This window comes from Panthera pardus, unplaced genomic scaffold, assembly GCF_024362965.1.
Source record: "Panthera pardus isolate Hobbes unplaced genomic scaffold, ASM2436296v1 HiC_scaffold_4, whole genome shotgun sequence".
NCBI lineage: Eukaryota > Metazoa > Chordata > Mammalia > Carnivora > Felidae > Panthera > Panthera pardus.
In genome coordinates this window covers 7,105,823-7,133,272 of record NW_026526969.1, presented here as the reverse complement: position 1 = coordinate 7,133,272, position 27,450 = coordinate 7,105,823, and the positions used below count along the sequence as shown (strand labels likewise).

The 27,450-nt window shown below is 52.0% G+C and overlaps 2 protein-coding genes across 7 annotated transcripts in view; one reads left to right on the top strand and one right to left on the bottom strand.

The window, feature by feature from the left end:
• The first annotated feature begins 305 nt into the window (after window positions 1-305).
• Window positions 306-27,450, top strand: part of STYXL1 (serine/threonine/tyrosine interacting like 1) — a 90,794-nt gene continuing 63,649 nt past the window's right edge. For 2 of the 6 annotated variants that reach the window (XM_053894108.1, XM_053894109.1), the window contains exon 1: window positions 19,498-19,701. Coding sequence is in view for 4 of the 6 variants with exons in the window: in XM_053894107.1 (XP_053750082.1) it covers window positions 13,112-13,128 (17 nt within the window). In the remaining 2 variants the exon portion in view is untranslated. Of the gene's footprint in view, window positions 443-12,097; window positions 13,129-19,497; window positions 19,702-27,450 lie in introns of those variants that run through there. The other 4 variants (XM_053894107.1, XM_053894110.1, XM_053894106.1 and 1 more) reach the window with 4 other exon arrangements.
• Window positions 3,709-19,445, bottom strand: MDH2 (malate dehydrogenase 2). Its single transcript, XM_019421639.2, has 9 exons — window positions 19,262-19,445; window positions 14,263-14,431; window positions 12,399-12,482; window positions 11,783-11,892; window positions 10,150-10,275; window positions 7,421-7,498; window positions 6,205-6,304; window positions 5,696-5,847; window positions 3,709-4,024 (listed from the first exon to the last, which is right to left on the bottom strand). Exons 1-9 carry the CDS (start codon window positions 19,325-19,327, stop codon window positions 3,893-3,895), a joined length of 1,017 nt encoding a protein of 338 aa, XP_019277184.1. The 5' UTR covers window positions 19,328-19,445; the 3' UTR covers window positions 3,709-3,892.

Sequence of the window (27,450 nt, the reverse complement as noted above, 5' to 3'; positions counted from 1 at the left end):
TAATCCCCACTTCCTCGGGGTGCCAGAAGCAGCGGTCTGCCCCTTGCCGTCCACACGGGGCACTTGCAGACAGGAGGAGCCCAAGGTCACCCGGTTAACTGAAGTGGGAAGTTACCCTCCCTCCCCTCCACCAGCTCAGGGGCAAGGCCTTGAGTCTCCAGGGAGGCTCTCGGGGAAGGGGGTGTTTCTTCCCAGACCCCTCCCCTCCGGCCACCCTTTCCCTGCATATTGTGTCTCCAGGCCGGTTTCCACCGACTTCTCTGGGCTGGCTCCCAACTCCTCCACCCTGTAAGAGGTGGCTGCCCCTCCCGGTCTGGGTGAGCAGAGACCAGACAGGGGAGAGAGCCGGATTTGGCTCTGGAATGCTAATCCTCGCTCCACCACCTGACCTGCTGGTCCCCGGGAGCCGCTTTGCAGCACCAGCCTCCGGCGCCCTCTCCAGGTAACCGGGGAGAACTGCAGGGGAGGTTGGGCTGCGCGCCAGGTCCCTCCCAAGCGAGGTCAGGGTCCTTGCGGGGGTTAAGATGTTCGCCCCCTCCCCCCCTGCCCTAGCGGCGCGGACGAACCCCTCTGCTCTCCTTATCATTAGCCAACTTGGCCGTGTGTACCCGGGACTTCCACGCATCCACGCAGCTCCTCCGCGGGACCGGCTCTTGGGCCATGCAATTACCCTCGGCGCGGATGCCCCGCGGCTTCCACGCCAGGCTCCCCTCTGCTTTCTAAAGGCTGCTTCTTGGCTTCCTCCTGCAAAGGGCTCAGCCAGCTCATTATGGTCATTAACACCAAACCCTCAAACCCTCAATCCCTGGGTTTTTGTTCCTCGCCGAGGGGGACCGGAATCGTGTGTCAGGAGGCAGCGGGTCTGTGTGGACCCGGAGGCACATAATTGGAGCTTGAAAGTGGGGGTGCGGCTAGCCTCACCCTCGCCCGATAACTGGCTGATGGACTTCTGCGTGGTGGGAACGGGGCTGGGAGATGCTGGTGCGTCTCCATGTCCCTGTCATCCCTTCCCTCCCACTCACTGCCACCCTATTTTGGGCCTTCAGCCTTTCTGCTGCTGCATCTTCCTTAAAGGGCAGCCTCCAGGCCTGTAGCAAGGGTGTCACCTGCCCCCCCCCCCCCCCCCCCCCCGTCAGTGGGGTGTTAAAAGCCCCATCCTAGGATCGAGTGGGCGCCTCTGGCATCCTCCTCCCGGTCCCCATTTCCACAGAGTGGAGCCCAGGCTCTTCAACCTGGCATTTAAGACCATCCCCAGAATAGTGCCAGCTCCTTCCGCCTGTGCCCTAGGCTGCCAGCCATACACTTGGCCCTTCCTCAAGCACATCTTGAGCCCATTCTCTCAAGTCCAGCCACCCCTGCTGTTGCCAGACAAGCCCATCCTGCTCCCCTGACCGTGGGAATCCTACCCAGCTCACAGCCTCCTCCCACTCCTGAATACCTTGGTGGGGCCTCTCCCTGGATCCTTGCCTCTGCCAAAATATCCAGAAATAACCTTGTCCTGAGTCCTGCCCTACTTTATCTGTACTTTTGTCTCTGGTTCTCAACGTACCTGACTTGAGCCCCGAAGGGCAGGAGGCCTACCTATGTAGAAAGAGCTCTGAGGTAGCCAGTGTCCAAAGGGATGGGTGGGCCAATGCCGCTTCCCCAGCACAGTCGGGAAGAATCTGGAGCATTCTCCATTCTTGTCCCCCACTCCCCCTTCTCAGACTGCTAGATCAGAACTTTTGAGAGGTGGGAGTCAGGAAGCTGCATCTTTTTTTTTTTTTTAAGTTTATTTATTTATTTTGAGAGAGTGTGTGTGAGCAGGGGAGGGGCAGAGAGAGGAGGGAGAAAATCCCAAGCAGGATCCACCCTGTCAGTGCAGAGGCCAACTTGGGGCTCAAACCCATGAACGGTGAGATCATGACCTGAGCAGAAACCAAGAAGCGGAGGCGCAATTGACTGAGCCACCCAGGCGCCCCAGGAAGCTGCATCTTTGGCAAACGGGCTTGGGAGGACTTTGTGTGGTGACCGCTGGTACGTGGAGAAGGGCTCTGACCATCCTAAACAAGACAACCTGCTTTGAGTCACCAGCACTAGGTCCTGCCTGTCAGGGTTGTCCCAAGGATCCCATGACATAGCAAATGACCCCAGAGAGCTGGCGTGGTGTTGCACATGTGGAATTACTCCAAAGGTGGTGTCCAGAGCCGTGCCCTTTATAGTAGTGAAACTATAAACTACAGTAGTGAAATTTAGCAACTGAATTATCTAATGGCAGTGGAATAGATTACTGTGGGCTCACCTTAAGGATTACCCCGTTATTACAAGTGGGAAGGGAAGATGTATCTGTGCTTACAGGAGTCACGTGTGGTCGCTCATCTAAGTGGGCCCCTGAAGAGCCAGGCCCGCCTGCCCTGCCCTGCCCAGTCCGCTCCCACCACACGCCGGGGCCTGCCGGGGGACCTGCTTTAAGCACGAGGATGTGGCAGAAGTGATGCCGGGCCGGTTCTGAGCCCATCCTGAGGCCTGGCAGTTTCTGCTTTTGCACTTTTGGGAACCCTGAGCTGTCAAGGAAGAAGTCTGCCCACTCTGCACAGAGGCCCCGTGGAGAGTGACAAGCCTGGCTGCCCCAGGGTCCCCCCAACACCAGCCATGGCGAGCTATAGTCTCCAGTGGGCCAGACTGGCCAGTTCCTGCACCTGGTGGGGTGGGGACCACCCAGCAGAACCTTGTCCACATGCAGAAAGGGGGGGAGGTGCATAAAGTGGCTCTCGAGCAACTAGACTGGGGGGGGCGGTTGTTTTACAGTAAGAGAACCGGAAGCGTGGGCTGCATGCAAACTGGCACACGAAGTGTTAACTTACGAAATAAGCAAGAGGACAGATTCCATTACCAGCGATTATTTTCCTGCTTTATTTTTTGGCTGCTGTTTTAGGTTTTAAGCAGCAGACACATATTGAGGACTCGTAACAAAACAACGATGTCACAATGATAACGTCCGTCCGTTTTAAAGAGAAGCTGCTGTAGACACATGGGTGTTGGGCGCCGGGCTCAGCTCCGCCCCCACCTGCCCTTTTGCCCTTCACCCAGTTGCCGCCACCACGTTCCTTCTCAGGCACGGACAATGGGAATAGGTCCCCCCCATTTACGCTAAAGGCCAGAGAATACAACCAAGTTCCTTTTTAGGCCTCTGATGAAGACACGGAGCCAGCCTTCTTGTGTCCCCAGCGCAGCCACGGCAGCTGGCGTTTTGGTTTTTTCTGCTCCTGCCCCGACTTTCCTCACAACTCTGCCTGGGGCAGTCCCCGTCTCTGAACACCCGGGCCTGGTGAGGGGAGGATGGGGTTCAGAGAGAGACGGAAGTCAGCCAGGGCAGCTCCAGCGTAGACGATGGAGCGGTCTGCTTAGGCAGAAACCACCATGTGGGAAGAACTGGGGATGGAAAAGGGCAGCTGGGCAAGTGCCACCAGCTGTCACCCCGCCACAGCTGCGTTCCAAGGACTCAGGAATCGGAGCCGAGCCCTCCTCAGTTTGCACAGCTGAGGGACATACTGTTGCAGGGCAGGGTTGGGGGGGGGGGGGGGACAGCCACTGATAAAGATTCTAGATGTTCTCGAAGCTACTGATGAAACCATCATGCGTCAGTCTAATATGTAAATAACATCTTCCGATTCGTGATGCCAGACCCTCTGAAGCAGGGGGAAGAAAGCACGTTTACGGAGACCTTGATAAAGAAATTCAGAGCCTGCTTTTATTGGGGCACCCACAGACAGACCCACGATTTGGAAGGGGCGGCAACGTTAACACAACACTCATGGGTAACGCGACTGAAACACGAAGGGGTGTGAGACGGCTTTACAGGGACATGATGCCTTCATAAGTTAGGGACGCGGACCGCTCACCAACTGCCCTCTCATTTCATGTTCTTCACGAACTCTTCTCCTTTCTTGATGGAGGCCTTCAGCTCAGGGAGGGCTTCGGCGATCATCTTCTCTTCGAAAGGAGAGATCTTGCCGATGCCTAGGTTCTTCTCGATGCCCTTTTTCTGGAGGAGAGAGGAGGTGGTAAAAACGGACAATTCTGAAATTAACAACAACCGCTAAAAATACTGTAAATTTTACAGCCGGTTTCTGTGGACGAGGCTGTTGAGCAAAACCCGCCATGTAACTTCACGGCTCTGCCCCGAGCCCGGGCTTCAGGCAGACGATCCTCGGCTGGGATCTGGACTCGGTCACTCACACCATGTGCACTTTGGCCAAGGCGGTTTCCTCATCTAGAAAACGGGCATACTCTCCACCTCAAAGGAGGCGGTGAGAACACACGCGGGCGACTTGGCACCCAGGGTGCTTGGTCATTAGCAGCGCCGAATGTTTTTCTTCCCAACACAGAGCATACTTTTGGGTTCTAGTCTTTTCCCCGAGTTGGTAATAGCCACCCGGGTCCGATGTGACATCAGGAAAACAACAGGTGTCTGTCACCGTGTCACCTCCACGGTTGAGCTGGTGTCTGTGTGAGCAGGGGAGGCTTCCAGGCCATCTCCCTGGAGAGCCCTCCCTGACTCCAGGGCCTGCAGGGCCTGCCCCACCACACTGGTCACGGCATTAGTCTGTTTAGTGGGTCTCTCCACCACACGGAGTCCCCGAGGCCCGGGGCCATTGTCTCCGGGATCTTTGGACACCAGGGCATCTGTGGGAAGGGCCCCTGGGTGGCTTGGCATGTCACCACACAGTTCCTTTCTGGGGAGAAGATGAAGGCAACCACACATCTGCCTGACGTCAGCAGCCACCCGCACGTCAGAAACAGAGTGAGACTTAGGGGTTTCTGCTCCCTGAAGGCTTGGGGAGGGTCATCAGACTGGACAGCTGCCTCCAAAACAGCCTGACTGAAGCCAAGCACTGGGGCCAGAGGGGCTCTATCCCAGACACCACGGTTCCAAGGGGGTCTGCAACACATTCCAGGAAGAAAACCGGTAGGGGCGAGAGCAAGGGAGCAGGGGCACCTGAGCTGGAAAATATCACAGCTCTGCCAGCTCTCCAGGCCTCCCTGGAAGAGGGACGGGGCTCGGCGCGCCCCGAGGTCAGAGCAAGAACGAACAAGCATGAGCCACGGGGCGACGTCACACAGGACGGGGAAGGGAAGCCTTTTCCTCCAGAAGTGCCCACGGCCGCCTGGAGACAGAACACGTGTCTCATCAAGAAACACAGCGAGGGGCGCCTGGGTGGCTCAGTCGGTTGAGCGTCCGACTTCAGCTCAGGTCATGATCTCACAGCTTGTGGGTTCGAGCCCCGCATTGGGCTCTGTACTGACAGCTCAGAGCCTGGAGCCTGCTTCGGATTCTGTGTCTCATTCTCGCTCTGCCCCTCCCCAGCTCGTGCTCTGTCTCTGTTCTTCTCAAGAAGAAACATTAAAAAAAAATTAAAACAAAAAAGAAAGAAACACACTGAGACAGCTGCGCTGACCAGCCGGCAGAGCCACAGGGAAGGGATTCACGTGCCAGCGGGTTCCTACGCAGCCCCCCTCAGCCTGAGGTTTCTCCCTGCTCTTAATTCTACGATGTGCGTCCACCCTCCAAACCCCAGCGCAGGCCAGGCACCGGGATACAGTTACCGCACAACGGGAAACCGAATTACGGAGCAAACAGCCAGGGCTCCCGACCTTAAGCATAGACAATGAGCCTCCTTCCGCGAGCCCAAGACACAGCCTCCAGGATACGTACCCCCAGCAGTAAAGGTGTGGAGAAATAGGGACAGTCTGTTTCTTGGGATTTAACGAAGGAACATTCGACAACTCCTTCCTTTCCGTTGATGGCATCCACGAGGGAGAAGACAAACCGGGCTCCGGCGTATGCCATAGACAGGGTGGCAGAGCCTAGGAGGGCACGGGCAGGTTAGCCAAGCCAGCACTGGGACGGTAAAGCCCAGGAGAGGCCGCCCTGTCAGCTAAGTAACATCTTCCACATCTTCCCCTTTAGCGGTGAAGAATTCAGTCAGCGTCTCTTCATTTTACAAACTCACGAATGGCACACAACCGGCTTCGCCAAGCTCAGACACCCTTCCATGCCACACAGCCGAGCTGCCCTCTGCTGCGGGACGGGCCCACCCAGTGAACACATCTGAAGCTAAGAGAAGGGTTCGCGGCCTGCCCGGGCCCTTCCGGTCTTCAGCCGTGAGCTGGAGGGCCTCTGGCATCAGCACCGCACACGGGGGTCGTCCCCCAAGAATCTACCTGCTCCAGCTTTGGCCTTCACCACCTCCGTGCCGGCCTCCTGGATCCGCCCAGTGACGGCTGTCAGCTGGTCCTGGGGTAGGTCCACCTTGGGAGTACACTGCAGGCCAAAGTCACAGGGAGCACGTGAGCAGGGGCTGCTGCCACTCCCAGACCCCATGTCCCCTCCCCCTGTCATGGCAGGACCCCCCCGCCGCCACTGCACGGGATACCAAGACCACCTTTGCTTTAACGTACGTCACCTTTTTGGGAGGTGTAGTGCGGTCCCTACTCATTTTTTTTTTTTAAGTGGGTTCCACACCCAACCTGGGGCTTGAACTCACGACCCCGAGATTAAGAGTCATAGGCTCCAGCGACTGAGCCAGCCAGGCGCTCCCGGTTCCTACTCATTTTTAAAGAACTTTTAGTATTTTGGACTAATTTTAGATTTAGCGAAGAGTCGTAAAAACAGCACAAAGATTTCCCTCACCCAGCCTACCCTAACGTTAGCATCTCACGTAACCACGGGGCAATTCTAAGGAACAGAAAATCTTCATCGATATGTTGACTACGGGCCCCACCCAGAGGTCACCCACTTCCCCACTGCTGTCCCTTTCCTGTCCCTTTTCTGATCCAGGACCCCAGCGGATGGTTATCCCAGCTCAGTCTACTCCTTAGTGGTCCCGTCTTCCGGGACACTTGTCAAGAGCACCGACTGCTCATTTTGTAGAATGGCTCTCAATTTAGCTTTACGGGAGATTTCCCTCATGCTTTTCTTACAACGTTATGCACTTCTGGTGAGGACACCACAAATATTTTGAGTCCTTCCGTGTGCATTAAACTCAGGGATCAGGACACTGGTTTCATTTTCCTCATTCGCGGTGGCGTTCACCTGGTCTCTACTCGTTTTTAAACACAACAGCTTTGCCTGCTCTGACCTACCCGGGAATTCAGCGGTCCCCACGGCAGTCTCGCCGTGTTGGGAGCAGGCCGCCGCGAGCACCTTCTGACCGCGCTCACTCCCGCAGGTGTGGACCCCGAGTTGCCGGAGCCCAACCGCAGCCCCACTGGCCACTCGAGAGCCCCCCAGACAATGGGCGGGCCGTAACCACAGCAGGAATCCTCTCGAAATACAAAGATGCTGAGTTCTTTGTCAGTCTGTCTTTAGTGCCTCAAAGCGGAACCCCTGAAAGGCGTTCGTGATCCTAAGGCTTCCTGGCAAAGGTGACGCACTTACCTGAGAGATAAGGGGGATGATGGTCTTCCCAGCATGGCCACCAATGACAGGAACATTGACTCGAGCTGGATCCAAACCCTGGCCACCAGAGTATGAAGCTTTGTTAATTTTTAAAGCTCTTTGAGTATAAAATGTCATATCCACCTAAAGCACCGATCCTGGAAAAACCCACGGAACTCAGAACAAAGAAACCACAAAAGACTGAGTCCAGCTGTATTTAGAGTCCCTCCCCCGGCCCCACCACATGGTGGAGCAGCAGTGTGAACGGGGCAGCGCGGAGTGACGCGTCATCTGGGGAGGTTACTACGAGGGTCTTCCTTTACAGTGAGCAGAAAACGGCCTCCATGTAGGGTCCCCCCCGGTGATCCTCGTCAGTCTGGTATCTTCTCAGAACCTGAGGATGACCGTCGTCTTCCCCAGAGCTAATGTCATTCTCCTAGCACAAGCCCAGACTCATGTCCCTACACTGTGTCAGAGACAACAAGTCAAATTCCCTTGCCTTCATTCTAGAGCAAAATTCAAAAACAATTCTAGGAAACCCGGGGGTGAGAACTCTGTCAGCTCAATCTGTGATCAGGACAGAATAAAACTGAGTTGTAAGGGGTCAAAACCCCATGGTTCTTTGTGGGGGCCTGCCAGAAGAGGCTGATTCGTTTGTTAAACCGGAGGCACAACGCCCCCACAAATCTGTGGACCAGGTATTTCTTAAGACGGTCAAAAAAAGGAATCTGGTGGGAGTTATGGGAGGGAAGTGAGCAGTCCCCAAATGATGCCACTTTTCTCAAATGCCGTAGCTGTTAAAGAGAGCAGCCCTCAGTTAGGAACCAGCCTTGCCCGGGAAGGGGGACACAGCCGGATCAAGTTCACGGAGCAGGGGGCTCACGTGGAGGTACCTCTGTGCCAAGGCAGTGTGCTGGTCACCAGGGACACAGGCGTGGACAGACAGAGCCCCCGTTTTTGAGACACTCACTGTCGATTATAAGACAGACACAAATGACGTCCCACTGTCATGTGCTAAGACAGCCGCATGGGGCGGCCTCGGAAGGGTAGCACTTCCTTAGCCTGGGAGAGCCTTCTTGGGAGAGACTTAACTTCATCTGGGAAGCAGCAGGAGGACTTTGCCAAAGGAAGCGTTTTCTAGGCTAAATGAGCAGAGGCCTAGGGTACAAGAAATACCTACAACATCGGAAGAAATGCAAAGAGAAGGTGGCAAAGGGGGCAAGAGATGGCCGAGGGACTGAGGAGGGTCCAGACGCTGGAGGTTTAAGGGCCAACATTCATTCCTGATACAATTCAGGATTTTCTCAGAACGCCAGAGACCTGAGGTAAAGGGCAATTCACTGAACTGAAGCCTGACAAGCATTAGAGTCTCTGCCAGGGGCCAAGACCCCCCCCCCCCCGCTTCCTCCACCTCAAACAGAACTTCTCTGGCTACGATAGCACCGTCCAGAACTTTCTGCGAGAACACAGAAGCCACATCTGAAATGTGGCCAGTGCAACGAGGACACGGATTTCTAGTTTTATGTAATTCTAAGTAACCAAACCAGCCCCATGTAGCCGGTGTGTTGCCGCAGGTCTGGGGCCTGGGGGGGATGGTGTGCTTCGGCCAAGAGCTGGTAGCACCACGAGAGCCCAAAGGGAATGAGCACTGTGGCTTCCATGAAACTGGGCTGGGAGCCTCAGGAAGCCCGAACCCCACCCTCTCGGCCCGTTCTCGGTCAGACTCAGCTGAGCACAAGCTCACCCAGAAAGCTGGTCCTGACTCAGACAACTGCCCTACACGCCCGCGCCGAACCGGTTACTCGATAATATTGTCTCTTGAATCCCAAGGGCTCCCCTATCTTCTGGATCTCTGGGACACCCGCGCCTAGCGCAGAAGCTGGGGACGCACCGCAGCACGAGCTGAAGCAGGGTGTCACGCCTCAGAGGCAAACCTGCCAGGCGCACAGGGAGCAGGGGGTACAACGAAGGTCAACGGTGTCGTGTGTGCCCTCCTTGCTTGGCCGTGCGCATGACCCCTGTTCCTACTTTAGAGTCCCCCTCATCTGCAAAGTCAGAAAAAAATGGCCTGAAGCTCAGGAAGGGCACTTCTTTAGGTCAGAGGAAGTGGTTCTGCTGGATCCACACCCCAAGACTCGGAAGCGACCAACGAGAGGCACCGAGGACGCCAGAGCTGGTGCCCGTGTCGAACCCACCCCAGGACGGGCCTGGCAGCTCAGTCGGCAGCCCAAGGAGCCGCAGGCAACTGGCCAGATGCGAACTCGCTGAGGCAACCCAAGAAGGGAGCCAGAACTATCGATCAGCAACGAAAGTCCTGACACCTCAGGCCTTCCGGAACCTTCCTTAGTTCTTCGTGTTTGCCAACTTTACCATTTGTCTAACAATCAGCAGGTAAATCCTGTTAGTTCTAATTTTCAGAGGCAATGAACTTGGAGAGTACAACCCACCTGAGCCAGCGAGAAACCCAGGAAAAGCCTGGACCCATAAGGCACCAGGGAGGACAGACAGAATCGAGTCAAGACTGAAGCTGGCCATGGTTCAAACCTGCATGGGCCTGTGTGGATTGCCCAAGAAAGCGTGAGGGCAACTCTCCCCAACAGGGGCAAGCCCCAAGAACACTGATGACTCTGGAGTCCCAAGTGACGTGTAAGTGCCTGGTCTCCTATGCCCACAGGTCAGCCAAGGATAGCCAGGAACATAACTTGAAAAATATCCGGCGCAGCTCTTACCTTCAGTTCTGCAATAAAAGTGTTGGCTCTGACAATGTCCAGGGTTGTCACCCCGAAGATTTTATTGGGGTTGTATACGCCATGCTTCTTGAAAACTTCCGCCGTGATCGGGATAGTGGAGTTAACCTAGTAGATCGAGAGAGTGGCATAACTTGCCCTGCATTCTGAGAGAAGAGGCATGCGACCGAAGGACAAGTCTCTTCCCCAGACCATTAATAAGTCCTAAGGTGCCAAACCGCTCCGCTGTTTACAAGCAAGTCACCCTCAAGACAGAACAGGTCACCGTGGGCCAACTTCCTCTTTTCCCCTTGATGTGAACAAAGCCCTTCGTCTTGGCAGGTGCTGTTTACCCCTAGTGGCTTCTGGGCCCACAGCTCCAATGGGCACGTGCCTTGCCAGCTATCGACCTAAATGGTGAGGACGGCTCCACCGGACACCGTCCTCCCCAGCTGGGGCTGACACCTGAACGGCCATTCCTAAAACAGGACGGCATCGCACACGGCCAGAGACCGAGGGCTCGGGGTCAAGTCCCAGCTCTGCTGCGCTGCGAGGCAACCCTGGGCAAGCTTCCTCAACTCCTAGGACTTGGTTCCTCACCGTAACACAGAGGAGACAACTACCCCACGAGGCTGTGAGGGTTACAGGACTTAATATACAGCAAGTGCAGACACGTTGCCGGGTGCATAGAAAACATGTAATAAAAACGAAAGAAAACGGCAGGACTTCTATCAGGCACCAGGTTAGCTTCCCAGCAGCAGCTGCTTTCCATGGCTGACTGGATGCCCCGAGGAGGGCGAGCCAGGTGGAGATCCGCTTCTCAGAGGCACCGGGCACAGCCTCTCGTGGGGCACAATCTCGTGGATTGGCAGGCACATCCCCAGTCAACACCACTGTGGCTGCACTTCTATCCAGAACCCGATCCTCAGAGACCAGATTCACCCAGGAGGGAGGCACGGAGAGGGCTGTGGTTAAATGCAACCCGGGCTGCTGGGGAGGCTTGGGGGCCACGCCGTCTTCTCGGGGAGGAGACAGCACGTGTGCTTTCAGGTTTGGAGGATAAGCTCCCTACAAAAACCCGCGAGCAGGGCCTGGGGTGGCTGTGCAAGCGTGACAGGGAACCAGGAAGGGCAAACCCCGAGTAGAATGCAGTAAAAGAAGTCAACAGGCCACAACCACCAGGGTTGAATGGAGCCTAAAGAATGGACTTTTCCAGGGTGCCTGGGTGGCTCGGTCGGTTGAGCATCCAACTCTTGATTTCAGCTCAGGTCATGATCTCAGGGTTGTGGGATCGAGCCCCGCATCTGTGTGGACAGCGGAGCCTGTCTGGGATTCTCTCTCTCTCTGTCCCTCTCCCTCTTGCACACGTGCACGTGCTCTCTCAAAATAAATAAATAAACATTAAAACAACAATGACGGACTTTTCAGGTGGAGAAACTAAGACAAAGAGAGGGGAAGTGATTTGCCCAAAGGCACACAAATGGTGGAAAACCCAGGCTGAAATTCCCAGTTACTTCATCCAATCTGTCCCCTGCAGCACCTTAACCGGATATTTATCCCTGTAAGCATATCTGCACACTTGCTAATTTTGAGCTTTCGGTACAGTATTCACGGCCTACCTGCCAGAGGCACTTACCGGGTTTGAAATGATGCAGATCATGGCCTCGGGGCAATGCTGGGCGCAGGCAGCGGTCAGGGTGGCCACGATGGAGGCATTGGTGTTGAACAGATCATCCCGTGTCATGCCTGAGAACGACCCAATTCAACATGCTCACAGAGCACGGAAGGACTTGCCAAAGGTGTAACAAGTGCTCTGTTACGGTTGTTAGATACCCTGGGTGAGACAGGGTCCCCCTTCCAAGGAAATCTATCTTGTAGGAGAAACAACCTAGTGTGACACGTGCCCAAACAGAGGCTGGTGGAGGGGGTGGAGTGTGGGGAGGAACCAGGGAGGGAGGGATCTGAGGAGGATCATCCAGGATCAGTGAGAATTCCCGAGGGGCGGGTGAAGGAAAGGGCACTCCACGCAAACAGCGGGCACAGAAGCACCAGACTGAGCAGGGGACAGACACAGCAGACGCGTGTAAGTCTTTTGCCAGGCCAAGGAGGAGATTTCCCTCTATCCCGCAGGTACTGGGGAGCCTTTGGAATTTTTCTCTGCCATGGAAACAATGACTTGATCCAGTTTAAAGGAAAACCACTTCCTCACCTGACCCGCAGGGAGACACTAGGCAGGGCTTTCAAACACACACCTGGTTTTCTTGGGACTCCTGCGGGAATAACCACCACATCACAACCTTTCAGGCAGTCTGGCAGCTGCTCAGGTCCGAGGTAGCCTAGAAAATACCATCCACCCAGGAAAGAGCAAGTTCACCGTTTCTGATCTGGGCAGGCGAGCACATCTTTGGGGACAGAGCTGGGGAAGATGGCCAGCCCCACCCGGGTCCGACGCCAACTGAAGGCCTCAGGTGCAAGGCCCACCTGTGAAGTGCTTCCTGGCCACTAATGCCCATGAGTTTGACAATCCCGGCACTCTCTCACGCTACTTTCCTCCAGCCGCCAACTGCCCAGCCCCCGACCCATTCAGAATGGACCAACCCTAGAGGTTTTCCCCAAACCAAACCAAGTCCGCTGTTTGCCTTCACCTGACCCGCTAGCTCCTGAAAGGCCTTCTCAGCCCCCAGGTCAAAGAGCTGCTTATCTCCCTCAATCATCCTGATGAAAGCTCCATCTCGGGGTCAGATCAGAAGGCACACTGAGCGCCATGAAAGAAAGTCACAGAGCTGACAACGCAGGACTCTAAGCGTTTGAATCTAGTTTGCTTGCTCGTAGGGGAAAAGGTCCATTTTCAAAGATTTCAAGGGAAATTTGCTCCAGTGACCAAAATCTGGTTTGATTTGAACTTTTTCCTTATTGCAGGACCTTCCAGAAGACCTGAAAGAGGACGAGCAAACCAACTGAGGCTATGGAAGGCACAAAAACGTAAGTTCTGACAGTTGACCTCCTGAGCTGTTTGCACCAGCGGAGGATGCGTGTAAACACCACCACACAGGGCACTTCCATACACTGTCAGCAGAGACGGATCACTGCCATCGCGATGCACCGCCATTTGGTGTATAATACGGTATAATCTTTGACATAGTCACACCTCCTGATTCCACTTTTGGAATCCTAAGAAACAAGATGTGAAGACGAAGATGTTCGTCACAGCTGTGTTTGTGTCTCCAGTGGAGAAACACAGGAAATAGCCCAAAGGCCAACAGGACGGGCATAATAAATCAGTGACCAACTACAGAATTGCCTTAAAAATGATTTAACCAAGGGGCGCATGGGTGGCTCAGTCAATTGAGGATCCCACTCTTGATTTCGGCTCAGGTCATGACTTCAGGGCTGTGGGATTGAGCCCCATGTCGGGTTCTGCACCGAGTGTGGAGGCTGCTTGGGAGTCTCTCTCTGCCCGTCCCCCACTCGTGCATGTGTATGCGTGTGTGTGTGTGTGTGTGTGTGTGTGTGTGTGTGTACATATTCTCGCTCTAAGAATAAACTTAAAAAAAAAATGGTTTAACCAATTTGGTAACATGGATAAATACTGCTACAAAGTAAAGGTGAGGGGCGCCTGGGTGGCTCAGTCAGTTGAACTTCTGACTTCGGCTCAGGCCATGATCTCATGGTTTTCTGAGTTCAAGCCCCATATCGGGCTCTCTGCTGTCAGCACAGAGCCTGCTTTGGATCCTCTGTCCCGCTGTCTCTCTGCCTCTGCCCCACTCACATGCTCTCTCTCTCTCAAAAGTAAACTTTAAAAAAAAAAAAAAGTTAAAATAACCAGGATATATAAGTCCCCCCAAATTCCCCTTCCTGATCCTATTGTCTTTTCAAATTAGAAAAAATTAAAAATGGGAAGATTAGACCACCTTTGTTTTCTTCTGAAAGATATTGCTATATAATTTTTACAGGCTCAAGTCCAGAAAGACATTAATTACTTGTGAAATTCAGTTCTACGATGAACATGGAAACCCTGGCTCTGATGTAGTTTCGTCGAAGAATTCTATTCTACGGCTTGGATCCCGGTCTACCGGGGAGAAGAGAAGCAGAGTCCAGGGTCAGTGTGCCCAGTACCTTTCACAGCTGCTCTGGTCTCGATGTGGCTCAGATCTGCAGCCACTCCGGGTGTGTGAGCAATGTCGTAGAGGGTCAGGCGGCTCACCAAGGGGCTGTTCTTGAGGAGAAGCGAAAGGGGCTGCCCAATTCCTCCAGAAGCCCCTAACACGGCTACTTTAGCATTGTTCTGTAAAGGGGCACAGAGAAAGGACTCTTAATATAGAATCGGCATTAAAAGTATTCACATGACAGCCTGTAAAATACCACACTGGGCCTCCTTTATGGCCATGGTGCCAAAGAAGACACAATTGTATTTCGACCAGTCCAAAGGTCCAGTTTTCTTTTGAAACACAGAAACTTATCTCAGGAAAATGAGGAACTTAGGTCTACAGATGTTGTCACGGTCCGGGTCGTACTGCACACGCCCTCCGCAAGGGGAACAAGCCTCACTCAGGCTGCCTTCCCTGCAGCCTGTAGTTTTAAAAACTATACACACACGCATGCAAGCACCTACCAGCAGGCTGTCACGGTACTTGGGGATGCGGACTTCCTACCTGCCACACGCTAGAATGACTTGCCAACTACAACAAGGCCTGCGAGCTGAAAGACATGCAAACGGGGTAAGGGGCATCTAGTGTGACAAGCGCCACACAGGTAGATGCCGGGAAAGGCAGCAGTACAAAGAGAACGAGCTGTTTGGGGGGGATTTTGAAGGATGAGTAGGAGTTTACCAGATGGATGCCAGGGGGAGGAGTATGGAATATAGCCTACTGAAGGGAAACAGTCCTCTATGGCTCGAGCATTGCTGGACACACGTGGAGGAAGGAAGAAGGTAGGGCCAAAGCTAAGGGCCTAGCAGAGTGCATCGAGTTCTTTTGGGCAAAGGAGGACCACTGAAAGGCCTTAAAAGCTGGGAAAAGCATGTCCAGAACTGTGTTTTACAAAGTTATGAGGCAGAATGGAAGACAGACTGTAGATCTTCAAGAATGGAGGCAGGGAGACTACTGCAATTGTCCAAGCATGATTCAAGGGTGGGATAAAGGCAAGCATGAAGGATGGGTGAGCTACAAGTGATTCAGTTACTCCCTCCCCTCTCCCTCTATCCAGATGGTGAGCAGAGGGACAAATCTGGGATGACAGCTTCCTGGCTTAAGTAGACAACGTTGCCTTTAAGCTTGGTCTGGAGGTCCTATCCATCTGCACTGGGATTAATGGTAGCCACGGACAAGGCACAAAAGAGAACACAGAGTGACAGGAGCACTAGAGACAGAGCCCTATGAATACCAGCATAAAGGAGGAAGAGGAGTCTGTGAAGGATGATGACCAGGTGAGACTTAAATTAAGGCCACCCTCACCCCAGCCATCCTGAATAACTAATTCAATGACTGCCTCCTGGTAACCTTTCCTATGAAAGGAAATGATGAAGTGGGATACAAGCCAAACACAGGCAATTTGATTCTTCAATTTGGGAAGGAAGGAAGGAAGGAAAGAAAGAAAGAAAGAAAGAAAGAAAGAAAGAAAGAAAGAAAGAAAGAAAGAAAGAAAAGAAGAAAAACTAAGTCTTAGAAGAACAGATCTATTCTAAGCAGTGCTCTGAAGCTCGCTCTTATTATACACAAGGTACCCTTCCCCATAAGGCTCACTCAAGGCCTAACCAAAATTCCTCGGTGAGCTGGTTTCTGCTGTAACCCAACAAATGAGAAGGGGGATTATTCCTGGCAGGCAGGCAGGCAGCCGCCAAGGAAGGAGACAAACTGAGAAAACAGAGACAAAAATCCAAAGCACTGCATGTGGCCATCTAGGGTCCTTATACTATCGACACAGATCTCTACGGCAACGGATGCTGGTAATTATGGACTTTGGTTATCAAAACCTGAAATTAAACCCCAAACCAAGCCCAACCAACCGCCCATCATGTGCCATCTGCTTAAGAAAGGTAAACCCTAAAAGCATACACAACTAAAATTCAAACTCAGTTTTGTTTTTTAAATTGGTACTATAAAGGGGGACCCCTGACTTCCCAGAAGACTTCAGTAGCCACATCAACCAGAACCCAAGGCCTGGCAATGTCATCCACTTCCAGACCTTCAGTTATCACTCTCACGTCTTGTCTCTAATCCTTGAACTCTCAAATTCCAACTCCCACATTCCCAGCTCTGTCAGACATTCCAACTGTCTAAATAAGTTTATGCTATCCGACTTCAGCCAGGTCACGATCTCGCGGTCCGTGAGTTCGAGCCCCGCGTCAGGCTCTGGGCTGATGGCTCGGAGCCTGGAGCCTGTTTCCGATTCTGTGTCTCCCTCTCTCTCTGCCCCTCCCCCGTTCATGCTCTGTCTCTCTCTGTCCCAAAAATAAATAAAAAACGTTGAAAAAAAATTAAAAAAAAAAAAAAATAAGTTTATGCTATCTCTCCTACCCTGTTCCCAAATAGTACCTGTGTTCTCCCAAATCCAAACCCTTAGAAGCATTTCCTGCCTCTTCCCTTATCCTGCCTTCCCTTCTGCCAGTTAAGACAGGAAGGACTTGGCATCTCAAACACCTTCCCAACCTGTCCCTGACTTCTGTTCCTGTTCCATTGTCTATCTTAGGCCCCTCACCACCACCTTCAACCATTCTTCAGAAAATTAAACTTTTGAGGGGTACCTGGGTGGCTTAGTCAGTAAAGCATCTGACTTCGGCTCAGGTCATGATCTCACGGCTTGTGGGTTCGAGCCCTGCATGGGGCTCTGTGCTGACAGCTGGGAGCCTGGAGCCTGTTTTGGATTGTCTCCCTCTCTCTCTCTGCCCCTCCCCCGCTCACACTCTGTCTCTGTCTCTCTCTCAAAATAAACATAATAAAAAATTTCATTAAAAAAAAGAAAATTAAACTTTTGGGCATTTCACTTCCTTGCTCAAAAATCTCCTTGAAGTTCCTCATGCCCAGATTGCTCAGCCCGGCTTCCAAGGCTGACCAGGGCAGTGGATCCACCATGGAGCCCCATGGAGATTACTCAAAAATAAAATAAAAAAGAAACAGACTGACCTGATGCCCTCACCAGGGTCCTTAAGTGAATCGATCCCTTATGATAATAAGATAATCTCCTCCCTTATGATACATAAGATGACCTCCTCGCTCTTTCTTTTACTTTCAATGTTGAGGTGATGTCATTGTTTGTCTATTACAAGGTTTCGTTAATTTAGTTAACATGTATAAAAACAGTTCTTCGGTGGCGGAATCTTTACAATGTGATGAGAATCTGTGGTACTGCAGAGATTAACTGGTGATCTCTTCCTAAAAGACCAGTCTCCAAACTTGCTGACCTTTTCTGCGCTGAGGAGTGGTGGTCAACAGCACACTGCTCAGTGTGCTTTATGATATAAGTTTACTATAGTTTCTTTTTAAAGTTCTATTTTCTTGTGTTGTAACACATATATGAGTACACACATGGAGAAATAAATATATTGAGGCTGTGCACTTGATTCACTTTTACTGTTAAGGACAGAGGATCCAAAGTCTCTAGACCAATGTTACCTACTTTGCTCAAGCTCATCTTTCTGACTTACTCTAATGCCTTCATCAATACTGCCACTTCTATGTCCATATGCATTTTATTTTAATTTTTTAGAGAGAAAGAGTGCAAGTGGGGGAGGAGGCAGAGGGAGAGACATGTTCAGCACGGAGCCTGATGCGGGGCTCAATCCCATGACTCTGGGACCATGACCTGGGCCAAAATCAAGAGTCGATGCTCAACCAGCTGAGCTACCCAGGTGCCCCTCCAATACGCATTTTAAACTCAACACTTCAAACTGAGCTCCTGATAGCCTCCCCCTGTCCAAATCCACTCTCTGCCAGCAGTCTTTCCCATCTCAGCAATCAGCAATGTCAAAGCCTGAAGTCTTGGTGTCCTCCGTCTGGAACCCTTTATCAGACCATCTGTCGGCAAATCCCACGGTGTTACCTGTGATCATTTCCCTTCCCCCCACTCCTCAGCATCAATCTTCAGCATCTGTCCTAAGTTTACTCCTTTTGAGCCTATCTCAAGTGCCACTTCTTAGACATCTTATCTCCTGCAGCACCCAGCATAGATCTTGGCAAGCATGGATACTCAATGCTATTATTGTGTACTTACTTTTCAAATGAACTGAATACACAAGAAACTGACCTGAAGGACAGAAGCTAAAGCAGAAATTTGGAATCTCCTTTACTAATCACCTCCCTTTTGGATGCAGTGCTTAAGAGCCAATGTGGGCATCTCCTGGGTTCTCAAACTTTGGTTATATTGGAATCACCTGGGACACCTGATAAACATACAAAGGTGTAGGTACTACCCTCCCTTCAATGAACCTGGGTCTGGTCTGCATTAGCTTTCAGGTGATTCTGACACACACCAGTTTGAGAACCACCATCCTAGAAGATGCCTAAAAATAGCTTAGATTAAGTACTCCCAGGCCAAGTGTTGCACAGTCACCACACCTGGGGTCAGGCCCAGTCCGCCCACAGCAGGAAGGATCCTTCAAAAGAGTCCTTAAGAGGAAGCAGCGTGTTTAGGTTCTTAAAAGGAAGCTTGGTAGTTCAAAAGCCACTGACGGTGAGCGGAAGAGCTGCTTTTAATCCTCTGGCTAAATGAATGTGTAACAACCTTGGACCAGTTCCCTACCCTCGGTATCTCATTTTGTACTATGGAGTTAATAATTACACGTTATGTGTACGGATGCTACAGAAAGAACAAGGTTAGTACTATAGAAAGTTGCATACAAGCATAAATTACTTTCGGCCCTGCAGCCCGGGCTTCTCAACCCTGAAGGAATGCAGGGCAAGAACAGGTCCTCTTGGGGTCCGGAGGACGAGCTGGGGGACTCCCCCCACCACTTTCTCCCGGGCTTTCTTTTGGCACTTCCCGCACAGTAACCGGGCCGGCCCAGGGCGCCACAGCCGCGGGTCGGTACCGGGCCGCCCTCAGGGCTGCTCGCGAGCCCAGAACCCACGTGGCCCAGGCAGGGGACCCCCGCCTGCAGGCAGCCCCTCATCGGGCCTACCTGGGCTGAGGTGCTGAAGCTGCGGCGGAGAGCGGCGCCGGCAGGGCGGGCGAGGGCGGACAGCATGGCTGTAGCGGGAGGGGCGCGGACCGGCAGGCAAAGGAGCTGGCGGAGGCAAGTGACACCAACGACCTCCACGGTGTACAGGCCCTGCCGGCTCCGCTCCGCCCGGCCTCGCGAGAATGGCCCGGCTTCCGGCCCCGCCCTCCGCCCCCCAAATCTCGCGGTGTCACGTCCATCTCTGGGTTGTGGTGGAGAAGGACTGCGGGGGCTCGGTTTCTGCGCGCAGGAAGCGCCGTCAGGGCAGGGTCGTAGCGCGCGAAGCGTTCCGTGCGGCCGGTGGTGGAGCCGCGGTCGCGAGTGGGAGGGAGAGTTCTCACCAGAGCGGTGGAAGAGGTCGAGATTTAGACTGGAAGAGCCTTAGAGGAGCCATTTTACAGGTGGGGCTCCAGACAAAGGCCCTGACAGGGAGACAGGTCGAGGTCGCGCTGCAGGCCCGGCGGAGGGGGTGCGGTCCGGACCCTAGACCTCAGCCCAGACCACCCAGCCTGCTCCGGGAGGCCTCAGGGCCTCCGAGCTCTGGAAAGCTCTAGAAAAGAAAAGGGGAGAGGAGGTTGAGCCCTGGGGGTGGGGTGGGAGAATGGGGTCCCCTCTCATCAGTCACTTCGATGCACCCCACCTTCCCCCGGGTCACGTACACGTACCGCCCACCCACCAGTACCCTAGTCCTTGGAGGTGCACAGGACCCTCTTAGGGTTCAGAGAGCTTTACAAACACCACCACTGAGAATGGCGGACACAGCACTGCTGGGCGAGGCACCGTTATAGTTTCAGGAAAGCAGCCCCGTGTTGCAGAGGAGGAAACTGGTATCTAGGTGGTAACTTGCACGGTCACCCGATCCCTACTCCTCAGGTCTACCCAGCCATGCTGTGAACACGGCCACATTGTTTCTGCTTTAGGTACGGAGAAACTGTCGCTTGACACCCAGCTATAAGGGGATTTGTTTGGAGTTTATCCAGACAGGAAGTAAAGCTGTGGTTCTTGCTCACAAGGAACTTATCACTTATATTTATAAGCTGAATTATAGAAGCTTCCTTTCCCCCCAACTGTTTCCTGGGTACACAGAGAGTTCCTTGCCCTCAGCCAAGGGGTGGGGGTGGGGGACAGATAGAGGTGCAGCAGGTTGTTGGTTTAACAAGATCCGCCCATTTTCTTGCGTTCAGGGAGCTGAGTCTAGCGGGAGAGAGGGGCAAATTGCAGGCAGCATGATATGGGCCACACTAGGAGAGTTACGAGGTGCAATGAGAACAGGAGGTGCATCCAACCCTGCAACAAGCTGAGACATTCCGGAGGGAGTTACTCAGTGGGACCATTCGACTCCAGAGAAGAGAGACAGCCCTGCCTGGCTGTGGGGGTGCAAGTGTTTGAGTTGAGGAAGAAGAGTCCAAAGTAAAACCTGGGGCTAGGAAAGCCCAAGTCTACAGATGGTGAATAGATCCTCTCTGTTGGAGTGGGGACCTGCAGACGAGCAGTGTATCTTACCACCAACTGTTCTCTGGTTAATTATTTACCCCTCTATTTTACCACTAGAACCGAGACTACCTTGTGGTCAGGTACATCTCTCATCCCTGAGCCTTTACTGTCCAGCAGACTGAGCATAGATCTCTGAATTTTGGAAGAGTTGAATAGCTTTAGATAAGGCTGAGAAAAGCGGGTTGCAAAACAAATGAACAAACATTGTGCAGGAGCAACGAATGTTAGCTGAGAAGTTTATATTTTATTCCTTAGGCAGCAAGTGTTTATGATGATGCCACTGGCACTATGGGGGAAGATTGGACTGACCTTAACATGCCAAGGATTCGGATGGCAAGATCTGGAGGGCAGGGAAATTGTTTGGGAGGCTATCCTAGGAGATGTTAAAGATCTGAGTTACGGTGGCCATAGACATGGAGGGAGTGGGGCCAATGAGGGAGAAGTCTCCAGGGAAAAATTGATTAGTTTGCGGGTTTAAGAAATGAAAGATGGGGGCACCTGGGTGGTTCAGTCAGTTAAGCATCCAACTCTTCACTTGATCTTAGCCAAAAGGCCGAGAAGCGATAAGCATCCAACTCTTGATTTTTGGCTCAGGCCATGATCTCATGGTTCGTGGGATCGAGCCCCACATCGGGCTCTGCACTGATAGCATGGAGCCCCTTTGGGATTCTCTCTGCCCCTCCCAGTGCATGTGCACCTTCTCGCTCCCTCTCTCCCTTTATATATATATACATATATATATGTATATATGTATATATATAATTATATATACATATACATATATATATATATAATATATATAATTTTTTTTAAAAAAGGAATGAAAGAAATGTGGAAGATCAGACTGAGAAGTATATAAGTACAGAAATGGGATTTGGGGGTTATGTGGAAGGAGAGCTGGCTAGAGAGGCAAAAAATAGCTCCATTTTAGTTGGGTTGAATTAGAAGTGATGGTGGTTTGTCCACATAGAAATATCGGTGGACAGGTTGGGAGTTACTCCAACATGAAATGTGGGATTGAAACCCATGAGCGAGGCCAGGGCCAAAGGCATCCCTGTAGAGGGGAGAGAGAGGTGAGGCCCTGAGAAAAATGTGAATCATGGAGTCTCACACTCCTACAACTGGGCTACACCCTCCCTCTCCTTGCCAAGTTGTCTACTCGGGCCATCCCAAGCAACTTGACTGTTAGAAAAGCCAGCCTCGCATTCAGTTCATAGCTGCTTCCCTTCAAATCCCAAGATTGCTCATAACAGCATTAACAGCTGCTGTATTAAACGGCGTGTCTCTGCTGTCCTTTGCATGTGTGACTGTTACACTGAACATGCAGGGCCTCGTCCAGAAAGCCTACTGCAGTCCTGAAACAGCTTTGTTGTCGTCCCCATGCTTGCTTTATTTCTTTGCTTGCTCTCGGATCACCCCAGTCATCGAAACAGACTTCGCGCAATAGCCATAATGTCCCGTTTACATTAGTAGTCAAATCAAGCGAATTCAGTGTCCAAGCCTCTCCTCTTCCTCTCTTAAGCTTGCTTTAGGCTCCCACCCTTGGAGGGGAGAGTGCTTGACTTCTCCCATTTCTCCCATCTTGCTTCCTCACACCCCCACCTCCCCTGAAAGACTGTGGCTTCAGACTGCAGTTGTAGGAGTAGAGGTAGGGGCAGGAAAGGTCCCTGTGTCATCTGGTATTAGTATTCTCTGAGCTTGACAGGAGTTTGTAGCTGATTATCTTCCATGTGGTGCTTGTGTGGGCCTCTAGCTGCAGTTCCTTTGACCTAAGTGGTTATGCCTCAGTCTTGCTTTCAGTTGTTCTTCAGCCCCTGGTTTCTGGAATTCCCTACTACCTGCAGTTGGCCCATTGTGCCTCCAAGTGGTCATCTTGGTCAAAGTCCCTTTATGATGGCTTCTAGCTGGCCTTCTCTCTTGCCCACATTTTATCTATAGGAAACACACATCCTTTGCCCCAAAAAATCCTGGAGTGGAAGTTGGGTGAGCGCAAGGCATTTCAAATGCATCTGACTCTCCTTGCTTTGCTAACAGCTAGCCAACCTCAGACTTTACCGGGCTGGGGCCCGGCACCTGCCTCTCTGCCTGCACTAGCTTCAAAGGGCATAGGCCAAGCTATTCTAGGGATTTTCTTTCTGGCTTTATGAATTGTTTCAAGAAAGCTCAGGCTTGTGAATTTTGGAATTCAGAAAGATGCTAATGGAGGAGGGGGGAGAACTCTGAGATCCTGAAAGGAGAGAAAGATTAAGTGGGAGAGGATAAAGTCAGAGGATTCCAGGAGAAAGCATGTAGCTTCCCCCCCCACCCTGCCCCCAACGGAGATTGGCGGGGGGGGGGGGGCGGGGGGGGGTGCAGCTGGCTGAGAAGGGCTGTTCACACCTAGTAGCCTTAACTTTCCCAGGCAAGAAATAGGAAATGAGAGAATATGCTCCATGGGGACCCCAGGAGGGTTGAGGAGGTTTGGATAACAGTTATAGCAACTGGGAAAATTCTGGGCAAATGAATAGTGAGAAAGGGATTAGTTGACAGCTGTGGAGGCCAAGCTGAATTCTGCAGTGTGTACTTCTGTGTGTCCAAGTCCACATGGTTTCCACAGCCCAGACCCTAGACCAAGGTTACCAATGTACAAGTGGGGCTGCATACACTCCTATCCACACATACACACCTGTGTATTCATATCTTTGAACACACAAACATGAATCTACAAGGGGGATTTATTTTTATTGTTGTATGGTTTGTATATGATACAGATCTTAAGTGTTCAGTTGACTGTTTTTTACTATTTACACCCTTAATCGCCACCCCCAACACAATCTATAAAACATTTTCACTATTCCAGAAAGTTCCTTCATGCTCCTTTACATCAGTCCCCCCAAGACTGTTGCTTCTGTCACCATGGTTTCATTTTGTTTGTTTTTCATTGTATGTTTTTATATATGATATGCGAATATATTCACCCCCCCCCCCCTTGCCCTACCCCTCACGTACACAAGCCATCCACATCCACATATACTGACCGTTTTGTGCCTTACAATAGGTTTAGACCATGGTCATGGGCTATCCTGTCTCTGCTATTAGCTGCTATATATGCTAACCTATATATATGTTGGATACATATCCCATATGAATATATATATGTGCAGTATATGTGCTAACCTATCTTCTCTTCAACCCTAAAATCATACCTCAAGTGAAGTATTTTTTTTTCAAAAATTTTTAAGTTTATTTATTTTTTTATTTTGAGAGAGTGAGCAGGGGAGGGGCGGAGAGAGAGAATCTCAAGCAGACTCTGCACCACCAGCACAGAGCCATATGCAGGGCTAGAACTCCTGAACCGTGAGATCATGACCTGAGCAGAAACCAAGAGTCGGACGCTTAACCCACTGAGCCACCCAGGCTCCCCTCAAGAGAAGTATTTTCAATCTCTCCTTTCAGATCCTTGGAGCTAAAAGAAAAAGTTAGAAAGGTGGTAATCATTCCACCTTGCATGGGAGTTTATTTTTCTCTAGGTGCTCTTGGATGTTTTAAAACAGAACTGTATCGGGATAAATAGCTTTAACTTAGCTGTGGCTCACGTCTGCCAGAAGTCAAAGGACTTGGCTTCCAAGACCTGTTCCGGCCGAACACGTAGGAGGTGGTGGGCCAGCAGCACGGCAGCAAGAAGCACCGGCAAGGAGCTCCCAAGAGCTGAGTCGCCAACGGTGGCCGATCTGAGTCAGGAGCAGAGCCTTCCATCTCCCAGGTCAGCCAGAGGTCAGGGAAGTAGGAGCAGTGCCCAGTCCAGAGCCTGGTCAGGGCCGAGGACCCATGCCAGAGGAGCAGAAAGGGAGGCCTAAGCCTGATCAAGGAGCAGAGGAGAGGCAAGTGCTGGTGGCCGAGTGGGAGGAGAAGAGACCAGATGTCATGGTCACGGCCTTTGGGACCTGACCCAAACTGGTTGCAGTTCACCAGCCCCTACCTCTGACGGGTGAATTGCCTGCAAGACCTGTCACTCTCAGGACTAGTAGGGTACCTCTCAGGTGTGTAGTGTACCTAGGTGTGGGGACATGGGAGTGAAGGCAAGGTTGAAGGCAAGGGATGGGGATGTGTGCGGCTGGGTCTGGGCCCCTGGCCCATACCTGTTGCTTCCAAAATACAGAGATTCTGGCCATCGCTAACAGTAGGACCTGGTGTGCCTCTGATTTCGAGACCACTCGGGTAGCCTCCACAACCCCGTGGTGCTACAGCCTGGTGCTATGTGCTCTAGTTTTGTCAAGGGGCAGGCTGTGATTGAGGAAAGGCTATACCAGATCCTTGGGGATATTGACTCTACAGCAACACCGAAGGCTCCCTCTACTTACAAACTTGGCTAGCTCCTGCTTCGCTCCTTGGCCCGAGATTCTCTGAATGGTGCTCTGTGTCTACTGGATTTGGAGCTGTCAGAGGCTCCTAGGTGAAATTGAAAGGAGAGAGAGGGTAGGAGTGAAGGAACTTCTGTTTCCTAAGCTCCTGCTCCACACCAGGGCCAGTGCTGGGCAATTTATGTCTGTCGTTTCAACGTCGCATTCCTATAGCCTTTCCAGTGTAATCCTGTGTAAACTGCTTCAGTTTATAGGTGATAGTTATAGTGTTAAAGCCTGTTCCTGTATTTAAGCCTTGGTCATCCTGGCACAGCCTCTGCTTCACACAGAGAACCAGAGCATAGTGGGGTTAGCTGTGGACCCTGAGTCCTATCTGTGCAGTCCTCTGGTTCCTGCTTAGCCCGAGCCAGGAACCCACAGTAAAGCTTATGGGCTGGCTTCTCCAGGAGCATGGAGCATTGCCTCTTCTCCACCAGAAGCCCATCAGTTGTGTCCACCCAGACTGTGTGAGGCCAAGAGTTGACCAAACTCTGTCCTGAAGGTCCTTTGAGAAGCCTGACGTGAGGCCCAGCCTCTGTCTGCGATGCCATCAGCCAGAATGGAAGTCCTTGTGTACCCAAAGGATCTGGTACGGCCTTTCCTCAAGCACAGGGAGGCAAGAAGGGCTGGGTCTGGCTAGTTTCCAGCTTCATCTCAGGCTGTGTCAACCCCTAATGAAACATCCCTTCCTAACTGGCAGTTTTCCCCGAATATAGACCATGTGTCCTCACTGGAGTGGAGTTTACCAGCCCAATTGCGTCCAGACAGCTCTGGGCCGACAGAGCTGCACACACGCCTGGTTCGGAGAGAGGCCAGGCCTTTACAGTGAAGGGTGAAGAACTTCCCTACTGGTGGGTGTGTAATGTGCAAGTGTTTTGGGGTGGCTCTGCTTGCCACCCACAAAGCCATGTGGGTTTCCCAAACTGGTCAATTCACAGGAAGATTGGTCTCTCTGACCCCCTGAAGCCAGCTTCCTCTGGCCACTCTTCCCATCTGCCTGCCCCATTCCCCTGCAAAACCCATCACACTGACCCCCACCCCCAAAGTCTCAAAAAGAGCCTATCTCTATCTCTGCTGAAAGAGTCCACAGGGGGATGTCCTAAACTTGCCATTTTGGCACTAGTGTTTTGAACAGGCCATTAGGAAAAGGATGCTTGATAGAAATAATCATAGTCAATGCTGCTAGGATAAACATCTGACTGAGGGATCAAACCCTTATTGTAAAAATCACACAGAAAAAAAAGGCTTGATCTTGGGGAAACTAATTTTGGCTAAACAAAATTGAAAAAAATCAGAATTAGTTAACGATGAAATGAAATCAAGGAATTCAGTCCGCTTTAGTGGAACTCACAAAGGAAAATACTTTTGGCAAAAACTTGCCAACATTAGTTTAATGGTCTGTGTAAAAGCTCAAAATGTCAAAATATTCTCAGGGCCCAACAGCCGAGCCAAGAGCATTGTCAACCTTGTAGAGGTGGGAGCAGCACTAAAAGAAGTGGAAAGCCTTCCACCTGCCCGGGCTAGCAGTGCCCGTGATCTTAGCTCACAGGGCTGCGTCCTCTTTCAGAACTGTGCCGTTTAGGGGCAGGGGTGATAGTGGCAGTTGGTTAAGCTTCGACTTCAGCTCAGGTCACAATCTCCTGGTTCGTGAGTTTGAGTTCTACATCCGGCTCTCTGCTGTCAGCACAGAGCCCGCTTTGGACTCTCTCTCCCCCCTGTCTCTCTCTGCCCCTCCTCTGCTCATGCTCTCCTCTCTCAAAAATAAACATTAAAAAACCCCACAAAACTGTGCTGTTAGGTTCAGGAGCTGTTCTTATCCCTCTCATACTTTATCAGCGGATGAGGGCAGTTCTCGCTTGACCAGGGAGAGTTCTCCCTTGGGGAAGGAGAGAACTCTGGAGGAGTTGATCCCTGGGGCTGGGTTTTCACCTGGATGCCACTAGTGAACCCGGGCTTTCAGAGGCAGAGGATCTGGGATGTGACTGGGGGTGGGAGTGGGGAGGTCCTTAGGCGCGTCTGTGTGGCCTCAAGTCAAGATGGCCCCATTGACGAAGGCAGGAATGGTGACTATTCATCCAACGTGTGCTTATTGAGCACCATTCACCAAAAATCGTGGGCACTGGGTGAGGATACAGTGAACAAAAGGGCAAGGTCCCTGCCCTTTGTTGTATGTATGCCCCACACATTCCCAGAGGATAAGATTGGTGGTAAAGCAAGCAAACCGATGAGTGCGTTGTGTCGAATGGTGGCAGTGAGGTGAAGACGAAGACACCCATA

What these genes read in the sequence shown, in the direction of transcription:
- MDH2 (XM_019421639.2), bottom strand. Translation starts at nt 19,327, where the DNA reads ATGCTGTCCGCCCTCGCCCGCCCTGCCGGCGCCGCTCTCCGCCGCAGC. An exon ending in GCTTCAGCACCTCAGCCCAG is followed by an intron (nt 14,432 to 19,261) that starts GTAGGCCCGATG and finishes GCCCCTTTACAG; the next exon opens with AACAATGCTAAAGTAGCCGT. An exon ending in GACCAGAGCAGCTGTGAAAG is followed by an intron (nt 12,483 to 14,262) that starts GTACTGGGCACA and finishes GGTATTTTCTAG; the next exon opens with GCTACCTCGGACCTGAGCAG.